General features: G+C 33.8%; 1 protein-coding gene across 2 annotated transcripts in view; it reads left to right on the top strand.

Moving 5' to 3' along the window:
• PROS1 (protein S) overlaps window positions 1-15,499 on the top strand; it is a 109,968-nt gene that overhangs the window by 77,595 nt on the left and 16,874 nt on the right. For both annotated transcript variants that reach the window (XM_051984376.1, XM_051984377.1), the window contains exons 7-9: window positions 401-526; window positions 5,329-5,450; window positions 12,756-12,874. In XM_051984376.1, coding sequence (XP_051840336.1) covers window positions 401-526; window positions 5,329-5,450; window positions 12,756-12,874 — 367 coding nt within the window. The remainder of the gene's footprint in view (window positions 1-400; window positions 527-5,328; window positions 5,451-12,755; window positions 12,875-15,499) is intronic.

Below are 15,499 nucleotides of genomic sequence, written 5' to 3'. Positions count from 1 at the left end.
AAATTTATGTTTAGAGAGCAAACATTTATCTGGAACTTTATTGGTTCTCTTCCTTCAGACCATTTCACATTTTTTCTCCTATTAGAAAAGGGGGCAGGGAAAAACACTTTTTTCCCTTTTTCCTTAATTATGTAAAGTCAGTAAGAATGTAATCTAAGTTTTATCCATATTTGTGCTAAATCTAGGAAGAAAAGAAGGATGGTCATTATAACTAGGTAATTTTTAATGGTATAAATTAGTACCTTTAACTCAAAACATTGTTTTTTTTTTTTTTCTGTTCCTTAAATTCATGGTAGAACTAGGAAAAGGCATATCATAAATGCAGATTGATTTATTTAATTGACTGTCATGTTCTAGTATGAATTTTGTTGTAATATGTAGATTTTGTTATCATTTATAGATGTGAATGAGTGTGCTTTGTCATCAAAAGTCTGTGGGACAGCTTTGTGCAAGAATATCCCAGGGGACTTTGAATGTGAATGTTCCACAGGCTACAGATATAACCCCATGTCAATGGAATGTGAAGGTAAAGTTGTAAGGGTGGGTTATATTCATAGTTTTTCTAATGGCTTCTAATATATATCATTAAGCAAATAATTTTTTCCTAATAAATAAGGATGCAGGCTAATCCTATCATGAGTGTCATTAGAACAATTTTTTTTTTATAAATAAAAGAACATTCCCTACTTCAAGTAATAGATATAGAACACTATAGTATAGCATGGCGAAATGATTAGGATAATTCTATGTAATATTTGATCTATTATAGTGTTGTATTCCAGGTCTCCTTACCACATAAGTATGGGTAAACTTACACCAAGTCCAAGGTATTTTGTTGTGGATTAGTATCTACTTAAAATCATGATAACTGAGTTCCTTAATTTTACTTGTTCAAAAAGAGGATATACTCATTCAACCCTCCTCCCCAAATAGTTAATGAAACATCATGTCAAAATAAACGATAAGAGATACCTATAGACACAAAAGCACACTTTTTCACAGTCTGCCACACCATTGGTTAGGGAGAGGACTCACACAGAAAATTTGAATGCCCAGAAAACATGAAATTATATACACATAAGGCATACTTATGGCCAAGATACATGTATGATTGTGACAACTCACAACTCCAGTGCTGCAGAAATGGTAATGCCATTTCAGTGCCCTACTTGGTAACTCTTGTGCGTTATTCTGTACTGGCATCAGATTATCTTGAGCTGTTTTATGGTTTTTTTCCTCATAATTGGAAGGGTCTATTACCTCTTTAACTAGATAGTCCAGAATCAATCTTTAACTCATTAGTGATACAAGCTCTAGTCATCTGTATCCAATCAGCTAAGTTAGAAAAACTCTTTGATATGTTTGAGTCAGTCTTTTGGATCCCACCCCCCCCCCTGCCTCCAGCTACTGCTCATTAACCCCCAATTTAAACTCTTATTTTAACTGTGGTGTGAAATTCCTTTTTAGGTATTATCATATCTCTAGGTCACAAATCTGTGACCTAGATCATCCTGGGGATTCTTTTTAGTATATTTGTAAATTTCAGTCCATATAATTATCCATGGTTATCATGGAAATTAACTTAGAAACAATATAGAAGTGACCAGGTGAAACTGATTACCCGAACCCTACTTCCCACCAGTAACACTGAAACACTCATTATATAGATACTATCATGAATTGTATAGATGTTTTGAAAATATCTGTGGAATTTCAGGCAAGCAAGGTGTTTTTTTTTTGTTTTAAAATTTTATGTATCAGTGTCTTGATGTATCTGGTGACAGCATTTCACACATTTTGTACACAACATATCTTTCAACAGTTCATAGTACAATTGATTTAATTTATTTCTCTTCAGACATATATATATATATATATATATATATATATATATATATATATGTATACACACACACACACACACACACACACACACACACACACATGCACACGAGAATAAAAACACTCGGGAATAACCAGGGTCCCCAAAGCTACAGTGCTCTGCTCTAAAGTCTTGCCTGACTTTTAAAAAATCCTTTTCCTGATAACACATTCTTCTCTGAATACTGATCAAGAAGTCTGGGTCCTTTTACTTTTACTAGATTGCTTATAGGTAGTTTCAGAGGAGAGAAATGCAGGTGCATTCCCTTGTTTTATTGGCCACAGCTAATGTTTTCATGCTTCAGGGATCAATTAGCTTGTGATGCTTATTGTCTGAAAACAATATTAGTATTTATTCTCTGCAACCCTGGAATAAAGGGGAGAAAGAAATGAGACTGAGCCCTACTGAGCCCTATTTGGTCATTGTTTGGGTCCTGATTGTCCCAGATAGAATGTAAATAGCAATCATTTCTGTTTTGATTAGAAACCCTGAAGGTCTTTCCCTCCTAGATTCATTCATTTATTTATTAGGACTATGTGAAAGAACAGATTCTTTGCCTCAAATGCTACCATGACAGCGCAGCCCCAGCCCCAACTCTAGCCCTGACCCTTGCCCCAATCCTGGCTTAAGGAAAGCAGGACTCTCAGCTATAGTGGCATGGGGACACTGCTCCAAGGGCAGAAAAGAGGGCTAGAAGGATTTCTGAAAAACAGGTTGGGGCACTGCACCTTATACCTTGGAAATAGCCCTACTTTAATAAAGCATTAAAAGATGAGTAACAAGCTAGGGAAATAAGCAGACAATAGAAAAAATTTCTGACCATTGAAAATTACTATGGTGACAAAGAAGATCAAAACACATACTTAAAAGATGATGACTAAGTCAAAGCTCCTACATCCAAAGCCTCCAAGAAAAATAAGAATTAGACTCAGGCCATGGAAGAGCTCAAAAGGAATTTTGAAAATCAAGTAAGAGAGAGACATAAGAAAAATTAGGAAAAGAATTGAGAGTGATGCAAAAAGAAATGCAAAAAGCTAATGAGGAGAAGAATGCCTTCCTTTAAAAAGCAAAATTGGCCAATTGGGACAGAAGGTACAAAAGCTTACTAATTACTTAAACAATAGAGTTGAGCAAAGGGGAACTAATGATTTTGAGAAATCAAGGTTCAATAAAGCAAAATCAAAAAATATGAAAAAAAATGGGAAAAATGTGAAATGCCTCATTGAAAAAACAGTTGACCTGAAGTAGATCCAGGAGAGATAATTTAAAAATTATTGGTCTACTTGAAAGTCATGATAAAAAAAAAGCCTGGATATCATGTTTACATAAATTATAAAGGAAAACTGTCCTTTATTCTGGACACCAGATATTCTGGAACCAGAAGGTAAAATAGAAATTGAAAGAATCCATTGATCACCTCCCAAAAGGGATCCCAAAACGAAAATTCCCAGGAATATTATGACCAAATTCTGGAACTCCCTGATCAAGGAGAAAATATTTCAAGCATCCAGAAAGAAACAATTCAAGTATAGTGGAGCCACAATCAGGATCATGCAAGATTTAGCAGCTTCTACATTAAAGGACTGGAGGGCTTGGAATATGATATCCCAGAGAGGAATGGAACTAGGATTACAACCAAGAATCACCTACCCAGCAGGCAAAGATGGTCATTCAATGAAATTGAGAACTTTTAAGCATGTGTAATGAAAAGACCAGAACTAGATGGAAAATTTGATTTTTCAAATACATAACTCTGGAGAAGCATAAAGAGATAATCAGGAAAATGATACCATGAGGGACTTAATAAGATTTGTCTATTTACATTCCTATATGAGAGATTGATACTTATTACTGATTATTCATTAGAATTTTATTTTTATGAAAGTTCAAAGTATATAGAGATAGAGGGTATAGGTGTGAGTTGAATAAGAAGGGATAATATCTTTTTAAAAAATGATGAAATGAAGGGTGAGAGAGGAATATACTGAGAAAAAGGGAAGGGGAGAAGTGGAATGGTGCAAATTATCTGCCATGGAAAAAGAGTCAAGAAAAAGTTTTTCCAATGAAGGAGAGGCCGAGTGAATGAATCTTACTCTTGTCAGAATAGCTTAAAAAGGAAATAGCATATATACTCAGCAGGGGGATAGAAATCTATCTTACCCCTGCAGGAAAATAGGCTAGGAATGGGATATGGGAACAGGAGGGGGGTGATAAAAGAGAGGACATATTGGGGGAGGGAAGGAATTAGTATCTCAAAACACTTTTGAGGAGGACAGGGTGAAAAAAGAGAGAAAACGAATGGGGGAAAATACAGTTAACAATATTAATTGTAAAAAACAGTTTCAAAGTAAGTTTCTTGGATAAGACTTCATTTTTCAAACACAGAGGGAGCTGAGTCAAATTTATAAAAAATAAGAACTGTGCTCCAGTTGTTAAATGATCAAAAGATATGATCTGTACCTGAAAGGCTATAAATTCATGTATATCCTTTGACCTAACACCACCACTTACTAGGCATGAATGCCAGAAGAGATTTTTTTTAAAAGGAAGATGACCTATGTGTACAAAAATATTCATAGCAGCTTTCTTTCTTCAAGGCAAAAAAATTGGAAATTGAGGGGATATTGATGCCCATCAGTTGGGTAATGGCTCAATATATTGTGATTTGTGTTTGTGATGGAATATTATTGTTCTATGAGAAATAATTAGCATGATGCTCTCAGACAAAAAAAAAACCTGAAAGTCCTCCATGAATTCAAAGTGAAATATACTATATAAATGGATAAGTCATAGCAGTGTTCTGGGATGACCAGCTGTAAATGACTTTGCTATTCTCAGTAGTACAATCATCCATGATTACTCTGAAGGACTTATGATGAAAAGTCCTATCCCTACCCAGAGATGGAACTGATTGTATCTGAATACAGAATGAAGCATTCTTATTCTCTCTGTGTCTCTTTCTTAACTTAATTTTTCTTGATGTTTTTTTTCATTAGGGTGGGAGTGTTTTCTTTTATAACTTGACTTTTATGGAAATGTTTTGCATAATTTCCATGTGGTTTCTTTCTTAATTGTGGGTGGAGATAAGGGAGAGAACCTAGAACTCAAAAATTTTAAAAACAAATTTAAAAATATGTTTTAAATGTAACTGGGGAAAATATTAAATAATTAAATCAAATATGTAAAAAGTTTATACACACTCAAACATAGGCAAAAAAGAATCTGAAGAGAAGAAAAATAAAGAAATTAATAAGCAAGAATGAAATATATTGTTATAAATCATTCCAATTTCCAGAGTCAAACATTTAAAATTTTTATTTTACACCCCTACAACTAGAATCTGAGAAAGGCATTTGTTTCATTGGAGAAATATTGTCTGTTATTTTCAGTGCTAAAACCTTGAACTGAACATTGAGTTCTCAAGTATGTGCTCTGTTTCCCTACAGATGTAGATGAATGTGCAGAAAATATATGTGCTCAACTTTGTGTCAATCATCCTGGAGGATATTCTTGCTATTGTGATGGGAAGAAAGGATTCAGGCTTACTCAGGATCAGAAGAATTGTGAGGTAAAAATCTCCAAATGGTAAATTCTCCCCATTTTTATTGTCCTCTTTTTTTTTTTTGAGAGGAGGGGGAGCACCTTTATTCTTTTTTTTATAAAAGTTTTTTATTGACAGAACAAATGCATGAGTCAATTTTAAACACTGACTCTTGCAATCACATCTGCTCCAACTTTTCCCTTCATTCTCTCCACCCTCTCCCCTAGATGGTAGGCAGTCTCATACATGTTAAACATGTTAAAGTATATTTAAAATACAATATATGTGTACATATTTATACAGTTCTCTTTTTGTACAAGAAGAATCAGATTTAATAACCTGAGAAGAAAAACAAAAATGCAAGCAGTCTACACTCATTTCCCAGTGTTTTTTTGCTGGATGTAGCTGGTTCTGTTCTTCACTGATCAATTGGATCTGAATTGGATCCTCTTTAAAAAAAAGGAATCAGAATTGATCCTCATATAGTATTGTTGTTAAAGTGCATAATAATCTGCTGGTTTCAGCTCATTTCACTTAGCATCACTTCATCTAAGTCTCTCCAACCCTTTCTGTATTTATCCTGCTGGTCATTTCTTACATAACAATAATATTCCATAACATTCATATATCATAATTTACTCAGCCATTCTCTAATTGATGGACATCCATTCAATTACCAGTTTCTAGCCACTATGAAAAGGGCTGCCACAAACATTTTTGCACATACAGGTCCCTTTTGCTTCTTTAATATCTCTTTGGGATATAATCCCAGTAGTCACACGGCTGGATTAAAGGATATGCACAGTTTGATAACTTTTTGAGCATAGTTCCAAATTGTTCTCCAGAATGGTTGGATCTGTTCACAGCTCCACTAACAATGCATCAGTGTCCCACCCAGGTTTCCCTTATTCCCTCCAACAATTGTCATTATCTTTTCCTCTTATTTTAGCCAATCTGACAGGTGTGTAATGGTATCTCAGAGTTGTCTTAATTTGCATTTCTCTGATCAATAATGATTTAGAACACTCTTTCATATGAGTAGAAATAGTTTCAATTTCATTATCTGAAAATTGAACATTTATCAATTGGAGAATAGATTGATTTCTTATAAATTAGTCAAAATTTTTTTTGGAAATGAGGCCTTTATCAGAACCTTTAAATATAAAAATGTTTTCCCAGTCTATTGCTTCCCTTCTAATCTTGTCTATATTAGGTTTGTTTGTACAAAAGCTTTTTAACTTCACATAATCAAGAATTTTCTATTTTGTGATCAATAATGATCTCTAGTTCTTCTTTGGTCACAAATTCCTTCCTCCTCCACAAGTCTGAGAGATAAATTATCCTATGTTCTACTAATTTATTTGTAATCTCATTCTTTATGCCTAAATCATGAACCCGTTATTGACCTTTTAATGAAGTAGTCAAACTTCTTCTTAGACATTCTTCCTGTACTATGTGGTCTAGTAGTTAGAGTGCCAGGTCCTAGAGTCAGAAAAATGTGAATGTAGATCTAGTTTTAGATATTTACTGTGTGACCCTGGCCAAGTCACGTAACCGTTGTCTGTCTTGGTTTCTTCTGGTATAAAATGGGGATAATAATAGCACCTACTGCCCAGTGTTGTTGTGAGGATCAAATGAGATAATATTGGTAAAGTGCTTAACATAGTTCCTGGAACTTAACAGTTTCTTACTTAACAAATGTTTGTTTCCTTCTGGCACAATAGAGACAAGTTATGAAGGTGATAGTATTTCCATTAAAACTGCTGTGTAACAAAACTAACCCTTAGTCATGGCCTATTTTATGTAAGTTGACCCTAAGGACTTTCAACATAAGAGCTTATTCAAAGGTATGCAGTGGTAGAGAATCAGAAGGCACTGATGAAGCAGCAGTAGAGCCCCTGCAAAATAACTACAGGCACCAAAGAGATTTAAAGTTCTTTATTTCTAGTGTGACAAAAAAAGCATCTTTGAATAGATGTCAATAATAGCATTTTCCAATGACTAATATTCTTTATCTGAATCTGAAACAAAATTCAGACTCTCTCCTTTCACAGTTTGAGATCTACCAGATATTTGAAAAATGTTCAACTTCAAGTGGAAACAGTCTTTGATGGTTAAAGCTAGGATTAGGTTAAAGAATGTACTTATCCATGCATTCTATTTTTGCTTTTAGTTAGTGAGACTTGAGATTTAGGAGTTTTATGTTTAGTAGTAGATTGTGTATGGGTACAATTTTTCCTTTACTAAAAAAAAATAGCATGCATTTGGAGACATAACAAAATCTGTAGATTAACACATATTATAGTTAAAATAAAGTCTATTTCCTTCACACTCAAGATGAAATTTGATAGTATACTGAAAATTTTTTATATAGAAGACAAAGCTTATCATTCTAAAACTTAGCACCAGATATTTAGCATATTTACTAGAATGTTTAATATGTTAACATTTTTATGCCCACATATTTCCTTCAGGCAGCATAACATAATAAGTAGACAGCTAGTTTGAGAAACAGGAAGACCTGAATTGGGAAAGTGGAAAGAGTGCTGGATTTAGGAATCAAAGGATCAGGATTTGAATGCAGCCTATGGCACTACCTGTATAATTGTAACCTTATCACCTTTCCTTCCTGGTCCTCTGATGTGGGATCTGCGGGTTGGACTGGATAATTTCTAAGACCTCATTCTGCTCTAAAATCCATAATACTATGATCTGTCATCCTCTGAAAAGACCAGATGTCCCTGGGCAAGTCAGGTAACTCTCTAAGTTGCAGAGCAATTGTTGATCCATAATAGTAGAAGGAGGTTCCTCACTGGGCGTTCTATAACCCAATTAAATAATAGCTAGCATTTATATAGCAACTACTTTGTGTTTTGCAATACTACTTTAATCTTCACAACAATCCTGGGAGATAGATTCTTCACGTTAAAAATGAGGAAACTGAGGCAAGCAGAGGTTAAGTGACCTGAGTCACATAGCTATTGCTAATTATTTGAAATGGGATATGAACAGGGCCTTGCTGATTCCAGGCTTAAACTTTATTCATTGTGCCTCCTAACTGCCCCAGATTTGGTCCCCAAAAACCTCAAACACTTTTATCTAGAGAGTTAGCATGGGATAATGGCTAGAGGGTCAGCCTTAAAAAATGATGAAGAAAATGAGATAACAGTTATAAAGCTCTTAGCATATGCTAAGCACTATCTAAATATTAGCTATTACTATTTTTTATTATTATTATTAGACCTTTTACTCTACTAGTAAACCATATGAAAACCCAGGATCATCTTCATACTATCATAGGTCACCAGGGGAGGGGTTTAATAATAAATATATATATATATATATATACAAAAATATATCTGTGTGCATGTGTATATATTCAAGATATATTTAGAGAATAGCATATATATATATATATATATATATATATATACATAAATTTCAATGCCCATCCTCTAAGAATTTATACTTATAAATACAGTTCTTCAGATTTTTCCATTTGGAAACACAAACCAAGTGTAAAGGCTAACCTAGCCAACCAAGATATTGTACTTTTTTTATTAGCAGATACCTTGAGACAGAATACATCATATCTTGAATTAAATTGACCATAGTACAAGAATTTTATAGTGCTTATTACTATTATGAATAGGATTGTGAATATATTATTATTTTATATGCATTTGCATATGGGCAAGTATATAGCCAGTCTATGATAAACAGATTAAAACTAAATAAACTATGTAGAAGTTTATTTTAAAACAATTTTTAAAAATGATGTTGATGGAGATAATGATAGTGGACATTCATATAGCACTTACTATGTGCCAGGGTGTAGTCTAAATAGTTTACAAATATTACCTCCTTTCATTTCACAACAACCTTCGAAGGTATGTGCTATTACCCCATTTTATAGATCAAGAAACTGAGGCAAACTGCAATTAGGTGACCTAGTCCAATTGCTGTTAATTGTTTGAATTGGGAATTGAACTCAGTCCTTTCTGTCTCCAGTCCTGAGATTATTTCCTATTGTATCATTTATCTGGGTTCAAGTCCTGAACTACAACATACTAATTAATTGCGTGACAGTTGGCAGTGATTTAATCTTTTTATGCCTTGTAAGCAAATTTCTAAGATGGTAAAGTTGCAGATAAGTTGTAGATCTGTGTCAGTGAAAAAGTGTTTATATATGAGAAATCCCTTATGTGCATGAAATTATAAGTCTTGGCGTCCAAATTTTCTTTTTACTAATGTAAAACTTGCATTTGTTCTCAAAAATGGGTTTTTGATTATTATATGACTTGCTTGTTTCAAGAAGATAATATGCATTTTTATCATTGGTATATTCCTACCTATTTCAAGTAATAACAATGAGTGCTGCAATCATATAATGGTATGATAGTTTTTTTCTGAGGTACTTGGGGTTAAATGACTTGTCCAGGGTCACACAAATCTAAGAAGTATTAATTGTCTGAGGTTAGATGTGAACTCAGGTCCTTCTGACTTCAGGGCTGATGCCTTATCCATTATAACTGCTAGCTGCCCCAGGTATCACTTGTCTGTTCTTTACTAAATTTTGTACTTTTTTAGTCAGTTAGTATTTGTTAGTGTCTTTCATGTTCCAGGCACTGTGCTAAGTGCCAAGGATATGGAGAAAAGTTTTAAAAAGCCTTTGTTATAAATGAGCTCATAGTCTTTTGGAGGAAAAAATAGTTCAAATAACTATGAAAATATAGATATGAAATAAATTGGAGATAAACCTAAGCATTTTTATACAAATATAAGCAAAGTAAATTTCTATTGACTCAAATAGCTAACAAAATTTTTTTTTTCTGGGCAATTGGGATTGTAACTTGTCAGGGTCACACAGCTATGATGTGTTAAGTATCTGAGACCAAATTTGAAGTCAGGTCCTCCTGACTTCAGGGCTGGTGCTCTATCCACTGCTCCATCTAGCTGCTCCCTAACAAAATATTTCAATAATTTTTAATTTTCTGAACCACTTCATGTGACAATGAGTGTGTTAGTCATCTAATGTTTTCTCTTGATATTGAGAATTTTGTAAAATAAAACTCAAATGTATTTGTTTGGAATCTTAAAACCAAATATTGTGTGTGCTTCTGCTAATCTGATGACATTTATTAAAAAGTAGCAGTAAGAAAAAAAGTATAACTCCTTTAATTACACCAAATAAAACTATTGTTTTAAAAGCATTGTTCCACAAGATGGAGAACTTTTTCTGCTCTTTTGTGATGCAGGAAGATAAGGGTCATTGAGTTCAAAATAAGTTTCAGAGATGAGTCTGCTCTACTGTGTGATGTGAGAGATATTATGAAATAACATATTTATTCCAGGGTGGTCTTGATGCTTTGCTCACCATGTGATCTTTCTACTTCTTAAAATACTTTTTTCTACTTTGCTGAAATGGTGTGAAACAATTGATTTTTAAAAATTTAATAATAGCTTTTTATTTTCAAAACACATACAAAGATAGTTTTCATCATTCATTCTTACAAAATTTTATGTTACAAATTTTTCTCTTCTTTCCAAACATCTCCCTCTCCTAAACAGTAAGTAATCCAATATTAACATATGCAATTCTTCTAAAAATATTCTAAACACATTTATTATTCTGCACAAGAAAAATCAGATAAAAAAAGAATAAAAAATGAGAAAAAAAAAGTAAGCAAACTTCAACAACAAAAGTGAAAATAGTTTGTTGTGATTTACATTCAGTCCCCATAATGCTTTCTCTGGATGTGGATGGCTCTCCCTCCATCACAAATCTATTGAGATTGGCCTGAATCAACTCACTGTTGAAAAGAACCAAGTCCATTAGAGTTGATCATCACATAATCACCAATGTTCTCTTGGTTCTGCCTCATTTCACTTAGCATCAGGTCATGTTAAGTAATATTCCATAACATTCATATACTATAACTTATTCAGCCATTCCCCAACTGATGGGCATCCACTCAATTTCCAGTTCCTTGCCACTACAAAAAAGGGCTGCCACAAACATTTTGCACATGTAGGTCCCTTTCCCTTTTTTATGATTTCTTTAATAGACTTGGTAGAGACATTGCTGGACCAAGGAATATGCATTGTTGATAGCCCTTTGGGCGTAGTTCCAAATTGCTCTCCAGAATAGTTGGATCAGTTCACAACTCCAACAACAATGCCTTAGTGTCCCATTTTCCCCCCAAATCTCCTCCAACATTTATCATATCTTTTCTTGTCATTTTAGCCAATTTGAAAGGTGTGAAGTGGTACTTCAGAGTTGTCTTAATTTGCATTTCTCTAATCAATAGTGATTTAGAGAATTTTTTCATATGACTAAAATGGCGTTGATTTCTTTTTAAAATTGTTTATAACTTTTGATTACTGATCAATTGGAAAATGGCTTGTATTCTTATAAATTTGAGTCAATTCTCTCTATATATTTTAGGAATGAGACTTTTATCAGAATCTTTGGATGGAAATATTTCCCCAGTTTTTTGCTTCATTTCTAATCTTGGCTGCATTGGTTTTGTTTGTACAAAATCTTTTTAATTTAATATAATCAAAATTATACATTTTGTATTTTATAATGTTTTCTAGTTCTTCTTTGGCTATAAACTCCTTTCTTCTCCACAGATCTGAGAGGTAGCCTATCCCTTGTTCTCCTAATTTGCTTATTACCATAAGCATACGTATCACTCCTTATATTTAAATCATGAACCCATTTCAATCTTTTCTTGGTATAGGGTATTAGGTGTAAGTCAATTGCCTAGTTGCCTAGTTTCTGCCATAATATTTTCTAATTTTCCCACAATTTTTGTCAAATAGTGAGTTCTTATCCAAGAAGCTGGAGTCTTTAGGCTTATCAATTACTATATTACTATAGTTATATAGACAACTGACTTTTAAAGCTCTTTATGATATTCAAATGAAAAGTGTTTTAAATAAAAATTATCTTGAAATAATATACAATAATGGAGTTAAGGCATTAGCAACAGTGGGGAAGAAATGCTAAAAGTAGGTTGTATTGGGAAATTGAAAAATGGAAAGGAAATATATCTGGCTAAATTAGAAATCACAATTATTGAGAAATACTTAATTACATGTATTACAACTACTAAATTACAAAAGTATGGGATGTAAGATAGTATATATGATGGATAATGAGACATACGACTCCCAAGGGGAATCTCAGCTTATATAAATATATTATGCAGGATATACATGCCCTTCTCTCCCTGAAAAAAGTCCATTGTGGACCAGAACAAAGTTGTACCACATTACATAGCCATGGGAATTCTAACATATGCTTTTTTGTGTATGTTTTTCTAGATTGTTCCATTGTGTCTTCCTCTGAACCTTGAAAAAAATTATGAATTACTCTATCTGGCAGAACAGTTTGTTGGGATCCCTGTTTTATACTTAAGGTTTCGTTTGCCAGAAATCACGAGGTGAGCAGCTGTTTCAGCTATTTATTTCTAGAGGTTAGAGAACAAGGAAGGAAGAAGAAAATGTTGGATGGAGAAACATTGACTTGCATGAATTACCAGATCAATTAAGAAAAAAAAATCTTGTAGAAGGGATATTAAATCAATTCTGTGATACATTGAAATCATTAAAAATCCAGAATCTAGTTATGACCTTTAAGATAACTTTGTCCAAATCTTCCCCATATTTCCTTTAGTTTCTTTAACCATCTGCTTGCCTTCTTCCAGTCTTTTCAGACTGCATGAATGTATACTTACCTGGGAATTTTTCTTTTTGCTAAGCCAATTGGGGTTAAGTGACTTACCCAGTCACACAGCTAAGAAGTGTTAAGTGTCTGAGGTCAGATTTGAACTCAGGTCCTCCTGACGTCAGGGCTAGTGCTCTATCCACTGCACCACCTAGTTGCCCCACTAGGAAAAATTTAAAAGTAGTTTGCATTGCCACCCTAAAGTATCATTCTTCATCACACCCTATTAGTAAGGTGATGTGAATTATTTTAAGGTGGTCACAATGGAAGAGCATTGTTCAGAAAGAGCAGCTATGAGGATGAAGTGCTGGACTTTGAATTAGCAAGATCTGATAGGGAGAGATAATATGTAACTATGTAGACAGTAGAGCACTAACCTGGAGTCGGGAAGCTCTGAGTTCAAATTAGTCCTGGGTAAGTCAGTTAACTTCAGTCTACTCCTGTTTCCTCAACTGTAATATGAGGATAATAGCACCTATCTTCCAGGGCTTTGTGAGAATTAAGAGAAAATATTTGTAAAATGCTTAGCACAAAGCCTAGCACATAATAGGTGCTTAAGGCTTCTTTTTTGTAAGCAGCTAGGTGGTACAGTGGATACTTGGGATAGGCTTGAGATAGGAAAGACATGAATTGAAAATCTACTTCAGACACCTATCAGCTGTGTGACACTGGTCAACTAATTTTATCTTTCTTTGCCTTGGTTTCTTGAATTGTAAAATGGAGATAATAGCGTCTATCTGCTAGGATTGTTATAAGGATCAAACAAGATATTTAAAGTACATAGGACAGGACCTGACAAATAGGAGATACTATATAAATGCTAGCTATCATCATCATCTAATTACAGACAAAAATATATGAAATATATGAAGGTGATCTGAGAAGAGAAGGCCTCTGACAGAAAGTTAGATTAGGGCTAAATTAATAGCAAGAAGCCAGAGAATCTAGGGGGCAATAGGGCTTCCAGATGTAAGGGATAGTCAGTCACAGACACAGAGGTGAGGTAAGTAATATGCAAGTAAGTCAATGTCACTGGGTCATGAGAGAAAGAAGACTAGAAAGGTTAGGAAAAGCTTGGTTGTGAAAAGTCTTATACATTAAAAAAAAGAACTTCTCTTTGATCTTGAAAGTAATAGGGAGCTTTTTGAGCTAGGGAATAATAGGATCACATGGATACTTTAGAAAAAATCACCTTGGCTGCTAAGTCAGGCATGAATTGGAATAATTAGAGACTAAAGGCAAGGAGGACATTTGGAAGGTTATTGTAATAAACTAGGTGATAATACATGTGGTTAGTTGTTCACTTTACTACTTGCCACTTGGAAAGCTGGACACTTTTGAACTTAAAAAAAACCAAACAAACATACCAACTATTTTTGGGCAGCTAGGTGGAGCAGTGGATAGAGCACCACGACTGAAGGCAGGAGAACCTGAGTTCAAACCTGGCTTCAAATACTTAACACTTCTTAGCTGTGTGATCCTGAACAAGTCACTTAACCCCATTTGCCTGGGGAGGGGAGAACACAAAAGAAACTATTTCTGCATGGTTTTAATGTTGAAAAGTATACCAAGTAGAAACATCTTTCTTCTTACTTCAACTTTCCTCTTAAAAAATGTGTTCAGGTTTTTTCTGCTTTCAAAATAGCATTGAATGTCTTTCTGGTGGGCCCTTAATGACTGCTTTTGGGGTCAGTGGGTGTACTTTTTCATTGAGTTGTGGCTGCCCTCTTCAAGAATGTCATTTTTATGGTAGGAATGTATCAGAGTTAATAAGAAAAAAATCACCAGGGCCTTAGAATATCTCTCTCCAGCGATCAGAATTCCCTGAAGGGATACCCTCATCTTATTATATTGTAGAATAAGGAAACTAAGCCAGAGAATTTCTCCAGAGAAGTGTTTAGACCTTGATTCTATAGTGCCATTAGAGTAGAGAAATTTGCAAGATTAGCAAGATCCCTTAAATACAAATACATATTGAGAATTATTTCTCTTAATCTTTTGATAATATTTCAGAGACAATGAAACTGTCTAAAAAGGCCACATGATTCTTAAGTTCTTTCCTGATTTAAGCCCCTATCATCATCAAGTCCTTAAAAATCCTTTACAATTTATGATTAGCATAACCTTTACACAGTTATAAACATTTTGCCAAAGAATTATGAAAACAAATATGTTTTCATTCTTTCTCTGACTTTAGAACTGTTGTATTATTTTATATGGAAGACACCACTCCAAATTTCTTTTTAAATAAAGGCCTCATTTAAATACCAACAATATTTTACTGATATTGTTTTATATTTTAAAGTTGTGGATCATTATGGTTTTCCAAGAATTAAAAGTG

The sequence above is a fragment of the Antechinus flavipes genome, chromosome 3 (genome assembly GCF_016432865.1).
Source record: "Antechinus flavipes isolate AdamAnt ecotype Samford, QLD, Australia chromosome 3, AdamAnt_v2, whole genome shotgun sequence".
Lineage (NCBI taxonomy): Eukaryota > Metazoa > Chordata > Mammalia > Dasyuromorphia > Dasyuridae > Antechinus > Antechinus flavipes.
This window is presented reverse-complemented; position numbering and strand designations above follow the sequence as displayed.